We start from the raw sequence: 15,289 nt of genomic DNA, 5'->3' as shown, positions 1-15,289 counted from the left end.
GTTATCAGGAAAATGCAAATAGCCCTCCACACAAACACACACACACACACACACACACACACACATGCAGCCCTCTGGATGTTTGTATGCTGTTTCAAAAGGCGATTTATCTAAGGATTGGTACAATCAGGTTCATGAAAAGGAACCGCACTAATAAACTGCTAGTTCAAAGCAGAGCTAATTGCCCCAGGGGACAAGTTTCTTTTACTTTGCTTTATAACTCAGGAGCCTGTTTACAAGCTAAAATGCTGTGCATATAAATATCACCAAGTTGTGGTGTATTGCTGCTAACCGTAGAAGCTCTGGGCTGCCGCAAAACTCTTCATTTTTGTGGGGTTTAAAAAGAAATTGAATCTGAAAACCAACAGCACCCCCTGCTGACTCCAAATTAATTTACAGAACATGAGAGATTGAAAATTTCTACAGCCCTCTTTCCAAAGAGGAACAAAATTTGCAACACAGTAACATAAACGATAAGAGATTTCCCCCCCTTCTTTTTTCATAGCTGGCAAATAAATAACTAAATTTTGTAAAAAAAAAAAAAAAGGCTGGCAAAATATACAATTCTTTGACAAGTTTGTAGCCAAATCTATCACTTCAAAATTTTCTCAGTGCTCAGAAATCTCACTGAGGTGCCCGGCTCTACGCTCCTCCATTTTATTCTCAAAACCACCCTGTAAAGCAGGCATTGCCCAAGGTCATCCTGAGAGTTTCTGGAGAGAAGGCCGATCTGGAGAAAAAGCTAGCGTGATGTACTGGTTAGGAGTGCAGACTAGCCTGTAAAGCAACAGGGAGAGTGGGCTGCAGGGACATTAATGATGTCAATGGCCATCCAAACTACTGGGAAAGGCCGTGGTACCTCCAGCGAGCTCTTGGGCAACCCCAGGGTTCCCCAGCAACCCTGGTTGGGAATCCCTGATCACAACCTAGGTGCTGTTTCTAAAATGGAAGCAGAGAGTCTCAATCCTCTCAGCTTCTTATGCCTGTGTAGAATTGCAGAAGACGCAGAGCCTTGTGTGAGCAGCAGCCTGATGCTGCATCAGCTGCAAGCTCTCTTCCAGAGGCCTTGTCTAAATGATTGTAGCATTACTTTGAAGAAGGGAAAAGACACAGCTGGCAGCCTGCAGCACTTTCCCACCTTCCTGCCCAAGGAAAGACAGCCAGGGACAAGGCAGATGAGCAGGAACCGTTTGGGAGCCCCCCGTACCGCCTTGCATTTCCAGCATTCCCAGAATACTCTGCCTTCCAATCAATGCACCTACACTGTGTTAAACAAAACAGGTTTACGCCAAGTGAGAGTTCAATAGGAGTATCATACATTATTAAAAGTTTATACATTGATTTACAGGGCCAGATTTTTCTGCTGACATGCTTTCAGTGCAGGGGGAAAAAATCAATGGCGCTACCTTGGCAGAGAACCTGACCCATTTGCATTTAATGGGGATTTTAAAATAATCCCATACTTAAAGAAACAGCTTTCACTTGAACACTTCTGAGCTCTGAGTCATAAATCACTTAACATCACTTTTTGGTAAAGGGTTTTAAAAGATTCTAGTGAAATCAGCAAGAACAGGACCCAAAATTGTTAGGGGAGAATCCTTTTGTGGCTTTTTTTTTTTTTTTGCATGAAAGGCAAATGTCTGACTCACAAATGCAGCCATGGACCCTTCATCACTCGAAGCACAACAGGAGCCAATTAAATGTGAAATGTCTCCACTGAAAAGTGCCCTGTTGGAATGGCAGAGTCACGCACTCTAAGGCACCATGGGGAGGAGTCATATAGGGCAGGGATAGTCAACCTGTGGTCCTCCAGATGTTCCTGGACTACAATTCCCATGAGCCCCTGCCAGCAAATGCTGGAGGACCACATCTGGAGGACCACATGTTGACTTCCCCTGATATAGGGGACCCCCCCACACACTATTCTGGCAACCTAAGGGAGGGGGAGGAGTTGGTTTTTATACTCCATTTTTCTCTACCTGAATGAGTCTCAAAGCAGCTCACAATTGCCTTCCTCTCCCCACAACAGACACCCTGTGAGGGAGGTGAGGCTGAGAGAGTCCTGATATTACTGAAGAAGAAGAGTTGGTTCTTATATGGCACTTTTCTCTACCCGAAGGAGTCTCCATAGTGGCTTACATTCACCTTCCCCTTCCTCTCCCCACAACAGACACCCTGTGAGGGAGGTGAGGTTGAGAAAGCCCTGATATTACTGCTCGGTCAGAACAGCTTTCTCGGTGTTGTGGCAAGCCCAAGGTCACCCAGCTGGCTGCTTGTGGACGAGCAGCAGGAATCAAACTCAGCTTGCCAGATTAGAAACTGCTGCTTTTAACCACGACACCAAGCTGGGCCTTCCCACCAAGCTCTAAAAAGGCACAGACTCAGAGCTCCTTCAAAAGTAACTCATCACAGGGATGTAGGTAGCTCCCTTTCCCACTCGCTGTGTGGCTGCTCAGACTTGATCCCAGTCTAATTAGACTACACCTTTGCCTCTAGTACTTATCACCTCGGATCCAGCTGCTGCCAAGGGTTACTCTCCATGTCCATATTTAGCCCCAATGGGTTAGTAGCCTTCTATGCCCCAGACCTGGCTGGCACAGCACACCGTGCCGGGATAGGTAGAGATTCAAGGAGTGATTGCAAAAAAATTAAGTCTTCAGGCTGGTTCAAATGTGTTTGCTCAAACAGCCAACTATTCTGGGTTCCCACACTGACAGGAATGCCTTTTAGGAACTTGTTTTTCCTCCCCCATCAATAGACAAGAAAACTAAACCCAGTGGACACTAGGAAGAGGTTTTCTTTTTAAAAAATGAATTTGTAAGCTTGAATGAGAGACTGGGCCGCTGTGATGTCCAAGGGGACAGGGTTCACCAGCAGCTACTCCTTTGCAAAGCAATTTGGCTGAAGGAATCCTTATTGATTTCCCATAAGCCTCAACTCAGCTGCAGCTGGAGGACTTTAACTATAGAAGCAACTTAATTGTGCAGTCTCTGATTTTCGGTTAGACACTTACAAACGGCACAAAATCGATAAAACGTTTCCCGACTTATTAAGTCACCGTGACAGTTGAGGTCATTAACTCCACAGCGCAGAAAGCAAGTGCACTTCGCTCGCGCCAACAGCAGCCCCGACACTGCAAAAAAAATCAGTCTTGCCCCTTCAAGAGGAACAGATTTATTGCAGTGTAAGCTTCCCCAGAATAGTTTTCTATATATAAGCAGGACCAGCCGAAGCAGAGAGGTAGGTTAAGCAAACACAACAGCGGCAGTGCAGAAAAACAGAGCTGCACTTACCTGTAACCTTTGTTCATCGACATCTTCTGGGCAGACCTACAATGAGACTGCACCTGTGCAGGCTAGAGTCTGTGCATGCACGAGATTCCCTGCCCAGTGTATCACGTGCTCTGACAGTGGGTGCCCCCTTTCCCTTAGTTCCCCCTAAGCTGCTGTGAGCCCCCTTACATAACATCATAGGCCCTGTGAGAGCTCACAGTGGGGCAAGATGGAAAGAATGTGGGTCTAAGGCTTTCCCCCCAATCATTGAGGGAAACACCAATGAATTGCACTTTCTGAGATGACTAGAGGTGAGATTCTTCCCAATTGACCACTAGGCTTATCTAGGTACGGGTGGAAATGGTAAACTGTATATGAGCTTCAGGAAATCACAATTGGCAGCCACAATAAGCCGGTCGTTTCAATGTGGGAACACAGAACAATGCTCCGTGTATGAATGCGCTACAACTACAGCACTTGGTGAAAACTCTAGGTGCCAAAGCCAGACCAAATGGGAGATGGGGAGTGTACAGTTTAGAACTTATTGTGAACCGTAAGAACTGAGAACCAAATACCTGGGGCAAGGAATTTGATTACAGAAGAAAGAAAGAACATCCTGAACTTCTAAACCTTTAAGAACTTGTTTAATTTTCTTAGATTCAAAACAGGCCTACGCCCAACATCCTTCTTAACTAGGAAAAACTTGCAGTGGAACCTCCGGGAATGAAGTCCACCTGGGGCCTGTTTTACTGTCCCCTTCTTAAGAAGTTCAGCAAGCTGCCGTCTAAGTCCTGGGTATGGGTTATCCACCACTGAAGAAGTTGGATGGGAAGGCGGATTGGAGAGGAACGCTAACCTGTAACTTTCCTGTATTATAGACAAAACCCAATTGTTTGAATGAACATGTCGCCAGGCTTCTGCAAACCGTGGTAGCCTATGCATGAAATCTGAAAAAACCACGACTAGGCGGGTGGTTAGTCAGAATTTTGCAGATTATTTGCCCCAATCCCTCTGCGGGTTCTGAGAAGGATTTTGAGAAGGGGTATGAATGACTAGATCAAGCACTGAGGATAGTAGCACATCTGCAGAATCTATTAGAGCACAGAATACCATTAAACCTTCCTAACAACACAGCTTCTGGCAAAGCATTCAAACGTGCAAGCATAAGTGCACTTCTACGCTTTGGAAGAGATCGTTCAAGGCAGGCAATTTGAATTTAATACATTTAAAGCAATTTTTAACTCTCGGAGAATCGTCTCCCCAGCCTTGAACTTACTGCAGTTCAGTGGATTAAAGGATGCAGAAATCCCTTAAACATAATCAAGCCTTTCTTCTAAAGCATCTACCATTTCCATATTGCACAGTACCTAAGGAGTCCTATCAGAAACCAGCATTGTATCTTTAATCCCAGACACTTGGTAATAGGCGCTGAAGGTTAATAACTTAATCCATTTTGCTCTTCTCAATGGTTAAACTAACAGAACATGATGAGCCAAAATTTTCCATATTCCATTATGGAAAAGCTCTACTGGTCAACGGAAATGAGGGGAGGGGAGTCTCTCTTCCTCATGGGGGTTACTTAGAAATAAAGAATGGAGAAAGCACAGCCAAGTAGAAAGGGAGAGAGAGCATCCTTTCACCTGAGGATACTTTCTCCATAAAGCATACCAGGATTTATTTGGGGTTCACAGCACTTTAACTCTACTGTCCCACATGATTATGACTTATGGTTATACTGAAGTCAGTACATGCAGCGGGGCTTTGGTGCTGAGCTTTCATACAACAAGATAAGGTCTCGTTAGAACACCGAGCTACCTACTTACCGCTTTAAGAGAGGAAGGCACTGGTTTCTTTGAGCACACACTCAATTCCCCATTTCTCCGCTGCTGATAAACTTCAAAAGCATCCACTAACTGAGCTCCTTTAGCTAGCCGATTTCGTTTCCTAGCCTGTAGGAAGAAACCACACACTTGCAAGCTTGGTAGAGGAGAAAACTCACAGGCAGAACCTTTGGACTAGGGTTGTGCGCTTCGGCTCGGCCACCTTGGTGATCACCGAAGCCAGAAGCGGCGCATAGGAGGCCAGCACCGCGGCAAGGAAGGGCGGCAGCGGTGCACCAGCTGGCGGCCGCCCCTTCTCTCCACGGCGCTGGCTGCCTCGGGCTTTGGTGATCGCCGAAGTGGCCAAACTGAGGCGAAGCACACACCCCTATGACTGCTTTAAGACATCATGGGTTTTTTTAACCTTCTTACAACCTGCTTTTGCGGGAATAGCCGGTATATAAATTACATTATAAATAAAACTAAATACATTCAGGGAACAGTCTATGCACTGATTCCTCTGCTGAGGAAACTCTGCATTTCTGCCATGGAGCAACAGAAGATACAGGAGTATTTTCTAAGGCACATACTTAGTGTGACCTGCTGGGTCTCAGCATTGCCTTGAATGAACTGAATGAACTGAGAATGCACCCTAGACCAGTGGTTCCCAACCCGCGGGCCGCAGCCCGGTGCCGGGCCGCAAAGTCTTTGGCGCCGGGCCGCGGCTCCTTCTTCCCTCCCCCCCCCCGAAGTGAGAAGCTCGCCAGGCCGCAAGCAAATCGGCTGCCAAAGCGGCCAATTAGCTCGCAGCCCGGCAAGCTTCTCGCTTCGGGGGGGGGGGAGGGAAGAGAAGCTTGCCGAGCCGTAAGCTAATCGGCCGCTTTAGCGGCCGCTTTGCTGGCGGCCCGGAGGGGCCGGGAGGGGGAGCCACGGTCGCCGGCATGGCGATGGCGCAAACGCACATGTGCGGACTGCCGCGCACGCACGTTTGCACTGGGGCTGCCGCGCGTGCGCAGGCCCCCGGGCCGCCCTCTCCCCAGACTCCGGAGCAGCGGTCCGCAGCGGGCGCAAGCTTGCAGACCGCTGCCCTAGACACTTTATAGTTGCCCAGTGCAAGGGAAGACTAGTAAAGGTGGTCAAACTAGTTTTCAGGGAAGCTTATCAATTATTACTGATGTTTTCATTGAGAGCCCACAGATAAGCAAAGGGTCCTGAAAGGGTAGTCTATAGGACCTTTTGATTGCCCACAATCAACTAAAAAAAAATCTCCCATAGCATTAAATCTGAACAAAAATAGAGTCCAATAGCACCTTTAAGAACAACAAAGATTTGTTCAAGGTGTGAGCTTTCAAGGTGTGAGCTCAGAACTGTATTTACCTGCTCCTCTGTTTCTAGGGAACGAATTCTTTTCCTAACTGTTTTAAAATCATCTCCACTTTCATGTACAGATGCTTGCATCTTTGCAGATAGTTTCGAAGAAAGTGTGACTTTTGAGGTCTCTCCTGTAACAGAAACAGAGATAGCAGACGGAGGAGGGGAAAGCATGTTTTGCTGGAATTTTACTAGATATCATAACCCAGAATGTTCCCTGCAATAAAAATATGAAGTTGCTTTATCTCAAGGCTATAGAAGCAAAATATCTGGAAAGTCTGAACCAAGAGAGGAGGAGAAATTTCAGAGGAAATTAAATTAAATACAGTATTTAATTTCTTATGAACCTTAGCGTTATCCTACTTTAGCAACCTAAATCCTAAAAGGGTGTTTCTACAGATTTGCTTTCTCCCATGAAAGGAAGAGGGCAGGATCTCCTGCAGGCTAGGGATGCTATCTAACACTAACCCCTAACTTTATATAGATGCTGATTAAAACACTCCTTAATAAATGAAATAAAGCTAGTTGCTTATCTTATTTGCCACATACAACCATGCAAGTAGTATTTACAAGCTTGTCCCAAAATGCTAAGTATGCCTGTGACAGACAGTCGAGGGTTAATACATAAAGCGTCTTAGAAACTCTGAGTGACAAGCTATTCAAACAGAATTCTGTGAAGAGAGAGTCAGTTAAGAAATTACAGTTGGGAACTGACAGTTGAAGAAGAGACAGTTAAGCATTTACAGTAGACTGGGAAGGAGGCAAAGGAGTAAGAGGATCAGAGAGGATCTCCATTCAAGCCAAAAAGGGAAATTGCTTCTAGTTAAGAGAACCAATCCCTGCCAAGTAAAAAAAGATAGCTGTTAAAAGAGGGGGGATCCCTGGTCTGTGTATATAGAAAGATTTGGGAATTTGTTTCTAGATTTTAAGAGTCTGTGAAACTCAGAAATGTATGCTTGAGTGTTTCAGCAGAAACTGAAAAGAAAGCCTCTCTCCTCAAAATTTTAAATAGCAGAAACACTTATTTGTTGTTAATAAATTATTATTATTATTATTATTATTATTATTATTATTATTATTATTATTATTATTAGATTTATAGCCCACCACTCCCTTGCGGCTCGTTATCTGGAGTTAATGTGATTACAAATTTACCCCAGTTTTATTATCAGTTCACCTCATACATCCTACCCCTGATTTTCCACCTGATCTTATTGCCTATAAGTTAAATAAATCACTTTGTTTATTTTCAACTTTCAAAAGCTTCTTGTATGCCATTTCAGAAACTGAATGTAAGGTGACTTGGTCTCTTCTCTCGGTTCCCTATGTTGGGCCATATATCTATTAAAGTGACTGGGTGGGACAGCCATAGACAAACAAGAAAATGCTCAGCAAGAAGAAGGGAAAAAGGGAGATCCTGCAAGTGAGAGAAGGAAGAGGGCGAGATCACCATAGTGCTCTTCAAGGCACTATGTAGATGTATCAAGAAGTGATTTGAAAACTACCTCCATCACTCAGCACAGTTCTGCTACTCAGAGGCCTCTTGGTTCCGTTGTCGGTGAAGTAAGAGCAAGCGCCTTGGTTTAACCCTGCATCGCCCTGGTCCTGATTTGTGGGTTCTGCGTGGCAATTACAGCAACATTGTGTCAAGGGCTCTGGCTTGCTGAATTCCTTTAAGCATGACCATTCACTGGGCGGCTTTTCTGAAGAGCAAAAAGAAGATGGCTTTACATTCATTTAAAAAACAGAACTGCAGGACAGACTTGAGCGTTTTTGGCAGCTCGAGGGCTATGCAGATCTAACTTGTTTTGTGATAGATTCAAATGGGTAGCCGTGTTGGTCTGAAGTTGCACAATAAAATCAGAGTCCAGTAGCACCTTAAGAAGATCGCAGTCTGACGAAGAGTGTTTTCACTCTAAAGCTCATGCCCTAAGTTGGTCTTAAAGGTCCTACTGGACTCTGATTTTATTGTTGTGTTTTAGTGAATCATGAGGGCCTCTTGTGGCGCAGAGTGGTAAGGCAGCAGATATGCAGTCTGAAAGCTCTGCCCATGAGGCTGGGAGTTCGATCCCAGCAGCCGGCTCAAGGTTGACTCAGCCTTCCATCCAAGGTCGGTAAAATGACTACCCAGCTTGCTGGGGAGTAAACGGTAATGACTGGGGAAGGCACTGGCAAACCACCCCGTATTGTGTCTGCCATGAAAATACTAGAGGGTGTCACCACAAGGGTCAGACATGACTCGGTGCTTGCACAGGGGAGACCTTTACCTTTATAGTGAATCAAGTGGAATGTTGGAAACACAGTTCATTTAATTACAGAATAACCCACGGGTGATGGGTTTGTGGCGGACTGGAGGGATTGCCTGGATCCTTCAATCTCTGTTGCCCACTGAACTCCTTGGATATTGAGGCGGGAAGGTTTGAATGCCACTGGCTTCCAATTCCCCTTCTTCACCACGAGCTCAGCCATCAATGCAGGGTTTATCGCACCATCCCTCCTTCCCACCTCAGTCAAACATATCTCTGTGGTGGCCGTCCCATTTCCAATCTGTGTCTTGGAGTTGGAGGCAGGGTATGGATGCATTCTGTAAGGGTTCCAGTGCCAGTTACCATAATATGGTGTATATATATAAGAAACACAACAGAAATGCTCCTTCTGTAGCAGCATGTGTGGAGTGAAATAGTGCATGGTTATTTGAGGGAGACATGGTTTATATCTGTACAGAACCCAGGGAAATTGTTTTTAGGACCGGCCCTCCCCCCTCAGCTGTGGACTAACTCCCCTGGCAGCACAAAAGCCACGGAGGTGGCCAGGAGCTGCTCTTCCTGGCTGGGCCCCTCAACTAGAAGGAGAGGGTCCATCATTTAAGCCAAGCATAATCCTAGGAATGGTGAGATTATTAGCAACCATTAGCAGGAGCAGGAAAAGCTGGAGCCAAAGATGATACTGCTTAGATGCCTTAACAGGAGCAAAAATGCTGGCTCTTATTAGAATCATAGAGTTGGAAGGGGCCATACAGGCCATCTAGTCCAACCCCCTGCTCAACGTAGGATCAGCCCAAAGCATCCTAAAGTATCCAAGAAAAGTGTGTATCCAGCCTTTGCTTGAAGACTGCCAGTGAGGGGGAGCTCACCACCTCCTTAGGCAGCCTATTCCACTGCTGAACTACTCTGACTGTGAATTTTTTTCCCCTGATATCTAGCCTATATCGTTGTACTTGTAGTTTAAACCCATTACTGCGTGTCCTCTCCTCTGCAGCCAACAGAAACAGCATCCTGCCCTCCTCCAAGTGACAACCTTTCAAATACTTAAAGAGGGCTATCATGTCCCCTCTCAACCTCCTTTTCTCCAGGCTGAACATTCCCAAGCCCCTCAACCTATCTTCACAGGGCTTGGTCCCTTGGCCCCAGATCATCCTCATCGCTCTCCTCTGTACCCTTTCAATTTTATCCACGTCCTTCTTGAAGTGAGGCCTCCTTATTGCTTATATCAGTCCAGGAAAACTCAGAAGATTCCTGGGCTAATGTTGCACATTCCTTTCAGTGTCCCGAGAGGACTCAGAGACCTGAATGTACAAAGTCCATAGCAACTACTGTTAGATCCCAGACTAAGAAATTCCCACTTCAAAGCAAAACTCTGTGTGGCAGGATCCCATAAAAGGAAATGATGCTACAGAATGGCTTACCATACAGAGATTGTTGCCATGACAATGCTGAGCAAAGCAATGCCAAGCTTTTCCCACTTCCTGTAGGGCTTTCCAGTAAGCAGTGCTGCCGGGAGTTCAGACCCTTGACAATCTAGGAGGGGAAAAAATTCTCATGGACAGAATGCATGAAGAAGATTTTATTTTTATATTTTTACTTTACTGTAGCTGCCATTCACACTTTTCCAGAAAGAACAAAAGTCCTCACACTTCCATCTATTTGGAGAAAAACACACTTATTTTTTATCAGTAAAACAGAACATGGGTATGGGCAAGCTCCGTTACATTACGGAGACTGTATCATACAAGAAACATTACAATGGAAACTGCCAATTCAAATCAAAGTCTGGTTTCTCAGCACAACTTACTGCGTTCATCATAGACAGCTGGGAAGGATAGGCCTTGCAAGGGAAGAGTATTTTCACTCCCCCAATAGTGTACTCGGATGCCGTCGAAGCCATGACCACATTCCTGTTCTGGAATTCAGACAACTGTGATTTAAAAAGGAAGACCATTTAAAACTATGCATATGTTACAACAGGTGCCACAGAAGAACTGCACCCAGAATGAGACAGAAACAACCTAGCTGCAAGTAAGAAACTGCATTCCAGGTCACTCCTCAGTGCTTTGTGGGCATATGCCAAGAGTAAACTGGGCTGGCAGAGTTAACAGACATCAGAATGTGGATATAAGATCCCAAATAAGGGTACTACTTTACTTCTAGCTCAGTGGTTCTCACCCTTCCTAATGCCACGACCCTTTAATACAGTTCCTCATGTTGTGATGACCCCCAAACATTAAATGATACAAGGGTTCTTTCACAGAAACTGAACCCAAACTGACCGATGGTGTGATCCATCATTCATGACTGTATATAAATGTTTTTTCCCCCAGGGTTTCTCAGTTCAGCTCTGCCTCTTGTCCCATCTTGCTCTTTTCCGCTGCTCCAGACAGACACACGCTCTTTCTCGATCTACCTTGCAAGGCTGTTGTGTGGATGGCACCCCCTGGCCAAGCTGCTTGCCCTGCTCCAACCCCAATGAGATGGTCATTCGACCCACAAAGTGGTCCCGATCCCAGGGTTGAGAACCACTGGTCTAGCTGTATTTCTAGTCATATTTCAATCAGCAACCTGATAAGTAGCAGTTAAGAAGAAGAGTTGGTTCTTATATGCCGCTTTTCTCTACCCGAAGGAGTCTCAAAACGGCTTACAATCGCCTTCCCTTTCCTCTCCCCACAACAGACACCCTGTGAGGGAGGTGAGGCTGAGAGAGCCCTGTTATTCCTGCTGGGTTAGAATAGCTTTATCAGTGCTGTGGTGAGCCCAAGGTCACCCAGCTGGTTGCATGTGGGGGAGCGCAGAATCAAACCTGGCTCGCCAGATTAGAAGGAAACTCCAGTGAAATGTCTCTTTTTTAATGTAGTAAAATGTTTTTTAAGGAAAAGGTTTCCTCGCTAAAATCACCCCATTTGAGGATGTTTACAATCCACAACATTATAAAGTAATTGACATATATTCAACACACAACATATTTTCAAGAGCATGCTTATTGCTTGAATGTTTAGCACCCTTCCTGTTGATGGAAAGTGTCGTAAAGTTGCAACCAATTTATGGCGACCCCTTCGTTTTCAAGGCAAGAGACATTCAGAGATAGTTTGTCATTGCCTGCCTCTGTGTAGCAAGCCTAGTCTTCCCTGCTGGTCTGCCGTGCATAGAGTAACCAGGATTGTTTCGCTCCAAAGATCAGGCTAGTCTAGGCCATCCGCAGCAGGGTTCCCCTCCCCCATCCCACCTTCTAAAAGGTAAAGGTATCCCCTGTGCAAGCACCGGGTCATGTCTGATCCTTGGGGTGACGCCCTCTAGCGTTTTCATGGCAGACTCAGTACGGGGTGGTTTGCCAGTGCCTTCCCCAGTCATTACCGTTTACCCCCCAGCAAGCTGGGTACTCATTTTACCGACCTCGGAAGGATGGAAGGCTGAGTCAACCTTGAGCCGGCTGCTGGGATCGAACTCCCAGCCTCATGGGCAGACAGCTTCAGACAACATTTCTGCTGCCTTACCACTCTGCGCCACAAGAGGCTTTTATCCCATCTTCTATAGATGTCTAAAACAAAATACCTATACCCATACACACACTTGGGGGGGGGGGGGGTTTCCTAATGAAACATACCCAAATTAAGAGCAGGGCACAATAAGACCTACTAAGGAAAAGTAGCCAGCTTGGTGCAGTGTTTAAGAGGGATTTGATTCCCTGCTCCTCCACATGCAGCCAGCTGGGTGACCTTGGGCTCGTCACAGCCCTGATAGCGCTACTAACTGAGCCCCACCAACCTCATAGGGTGCCTGTTGTGAGGAGAGGAACAGAAGGCGATTGGAAGTCACTTTGAGACTCCTTCTTCTACTACTACTACAATATTGGGGAACAGAGCTCTGCCTGAAGCACAACAGAAAGTATCACTATACCCTGCCTAACGGGGATCCAAAGCAACTTACGCCATTTGCTTCTCCTCCATTTTATCTTCATAATAACAATTCTGTAAGGCAGGTTAGGTCAGCGTGAACAGCCTAAGGGTATAACTAGGATTTGAACCACAGCCTCACAGACCCTTGTCCAACACTCCAATCACTGCACTGTATTGACTGATCTCATGTGTTCCCACATCTTACGTATGTGCCATACAATGATTGGCTAGAGGAAATAGCAACCATCAGCTAGCTGCCTGCCCCTGTTCAGCTCCTGAGTCATCTTCCAAGTCAAGGCTTCATCTTGGGATGGCTGCTTTTACCAAAGCCATATTCCTTAGCCACACAGGTCTTTCTGAGATCTCTGGTGTGGACCAAAGGTGAGTGGGAAGTGGTGCAGCGCCACTTCAGGTGAGTCCAGCCATCTCCCATACACATCATCATCATCATCATATGTCTATAAAAGGCCTGTCTCACTGAGCCACATCGCGTCAGCAGGAGCCACAGAAGGCCGCAGTGTCTCTCCCAGGAGGAAGCTTCAATGTCAAAGCCAACTATTTATTTATTTATACCAGCCTTCTTGAGGCAGTTGTCTCAGGGTGGTGAGAAATCTTGAAAACATCCATCAATAATGTTGTATCAAAAAACGGTTCAGTTATACAATAAAATAACATTTAAAACCTCATTCTAATTTTGCAGCTGTAACTAACATAGCCCCATTGGAAGGGATATGGGGAGAGCTCACTCCCAAGCTTTGGCCTCTCCGATGGCTGATCTGCAGTGCCCAGTAACCTGCAGATACTCTTCTTTAGAGATCTGTCCCTCCCTCTATTTCTTGAACACTGACTCACAAAAATTCCTCCCAAGCCACAAATGTTGTGTGAGTGTATAGATGGACGGATGGACAGACAGATATCTTTTGATTACAAGTTTTAGATTACATAAGAAAAAAACAAGATAAGGGAAATGTTAAAGTTTAAAATAACAAGGGAAGGGAGAAAATGCTAGAGAAGGAACAGACATATGAAGGGCATGTAAAATACAATTCATGAATCCCTCATTATAACCAACAAACACTGTCAGCTATCTTATTGTAGCTTAAAAACTAAATTCCAGGGGGTAGCCGTGTTGGCCTGAAGCAGCACAACAAAAATTGAGTCCTTTTAAAATGTTATTCAATATGCGAGCTTTCGTGTGCAACGCCTGAGGAAGAGTGCCTGAACACAAAAAATAAATCTTGGTTGGTCGTAAAAACACCTTGAAGACAACCCCGTTGAATGCTGGGCAGACACTTTAGCGCGCGTGCGCACACAGACGACACGTGAACCCGCGGGCGCGTGCAAAAGAACACGTGAGGACGCGGGCAATGCATTGCTGCGGGGGGCGGTGTGCCCGCTGCAGAAACCAAGGTGCGCTTTTTGTTTCCACTTCAGCTCAGGAGGAGGAGGAGGCAGGAGACAAGAGGTCCTGTCTCTTCATATCCTAGCAGAGGTGGGTCTCTACAAGTCCATGGACTACAATTCCCATGAGCCCCTGCCAGCAAATGCTGGTAGGGGCTCATGGGAATTGTAGTCCATGGGCCTGTGCAGACCCACGGAACCGGCAGCCACTCCCAACCCCAGTCCGCCAAACCTCCTTCTCTTCCGCCCCCCACCCTCAGGGGAGGGGGCTTACCTCCAGAAACGAAAACCGGCGCGGGTCTCCTCAGCTTCGAACCTCCCTTCCCGCCTCCGCCGCGCTCCGCCCCTCACTTCCCATCCCGCAGGACAGCCAATGGGCGGCGAGGAACTGCCGGCCGACCAATCCATGGCTCTCTTGGCAAGGTTTACGTCCCGCCCCCTCCATACGGGCCTTTTTTTCATCCGTGGACGCGCTGCCGCCTGGCTTCCGGGTTCCTTTGGTTGCCTAGGTAACCTCCGGGCGGCCTACAGACCCTTCAGCCGCCTGGTCCCGCTTGCCTTCCAAAGCTTCTGAGAGGGTTGCCAGCTCTGGGCTGGGGAAGATCAGGAGACTTTGGGGGGGGGGGTGGAGCCGGGAGGGGCGGGGTCTCACCCTCCACGGTATCCCTTTTCTCCGGGGGGCGGGGTCTGAAGAGAAGCTGCAATTCCAGGGGATCCCCAGGCCCCACCTGGAGGTTGGCATCCCTACCAAGCAGCCATTTTCCAGGGGAACTTCTCTCTTTAGTCGGGATCCCCAGGTCCACCGGGACTTTGGCATCCCATGGAGTCCTCCCTCCATGGCAGCAATTTTCTCCACCTGGAGAATGACCAGGAATTTCAGGGGATCCCTAGGTCCCACCAGGAGGCTGGCATCCCGAAACCTCAGTGGTGCCCAAAGCCACAGATTCCCCCCTCCCAAGCATCCCTTTTCTCCAGGGGAATGGCTCTCTGTGTTCTGGAGAGGAGCTGCAATTCCAGGGGATCCTCAGGTCCCACCTGGAAGCTGACATCCCTAAAAATACCAGAGTCCACCCACCAAAGCAGGGGTAGTCAAACTGCGGCCCTCCAGATGTCCATGGACTACAATTCCCAGAAGCCATGGGAATTGTAGTCCATGGACATCTGGAGGGCCGCAGTTTGACTATCCCTGCACCAAAGCATCCCCAAGCCTGCAGATCCTTGGGAGTTTGGACTCCATAGCATTATATTCCACTGAAGTC

At 46.8% G+C, this 15,289-nt stretch overlaps 1 protein-coding gene across 6 annotated transcripts in view; it reads right to left on the bottom strand.

The window, feature by feature from the left end:
* BRIP1 (BRCA1 interacting DNA helicase 1) overlaps window positions 1–14,406 on the bottom strand; it is a 127,038-nt gene extending 112,632 nt beyond the window's left edge. For 5 of the 6 annotated variants that reach the window (XR_013226905.1, XR_013226903.1, XR_013226904.1 and 2 more), the window contains exons 1-6: window positions 14,305–14,406; window positions 10,535–10,657; window positions 10,149–10,260; window positions 7,969–8,166; window positions 6,470–6,594; window positions 5,096–5,221 (exon numbers count right to left, since the gene is read on the bottom strand). Coding sequence is in view for 3 of the 6 variants with exons in the window: in XM_077312715.1 (XP_077168830.1) it covers window positions 5,096–5,221; window positions 6,470–6,594; window positions 7,969–8,166; window positions 10,149–10,260; window positions 10,535–10,627 (654 nt within the window). In the remaining 3 variants the exon portion in view is untranslated. The remainder of the gene's footprint in view (window positions 1–5,095; window positions 5,222–6,469; window positions 6,595–7,968; window positions 8,167–10,148; window positions 10,261–10,534; window positions 10,658–14,304) is intronic. The other variant, XM_077312713.1, reaches the window with a different exon arrangement.
* Window positions 14,407–15,289: the final 883 nt, after the last annotated feature.

The sequence above is a fragment of the Paroedura picta genome, chromosome 15 (assembly GCF_049243985.1).
Source record: "Paroedura picta isolate Pp20150507F chromosome 15, Ppicta_v3.0, whole genome shotgun sequence".
In the NCBI taxonomy this organism is placed as follows: Eukaryota; Metazoa; Chordata; class Lepidosauria; order Squamata; family Gekkonidae; genus Paroedura; species Paroedura picta.
This window is presented reverse-complemented; position numbering and strand designations above follow the sequence as displayed.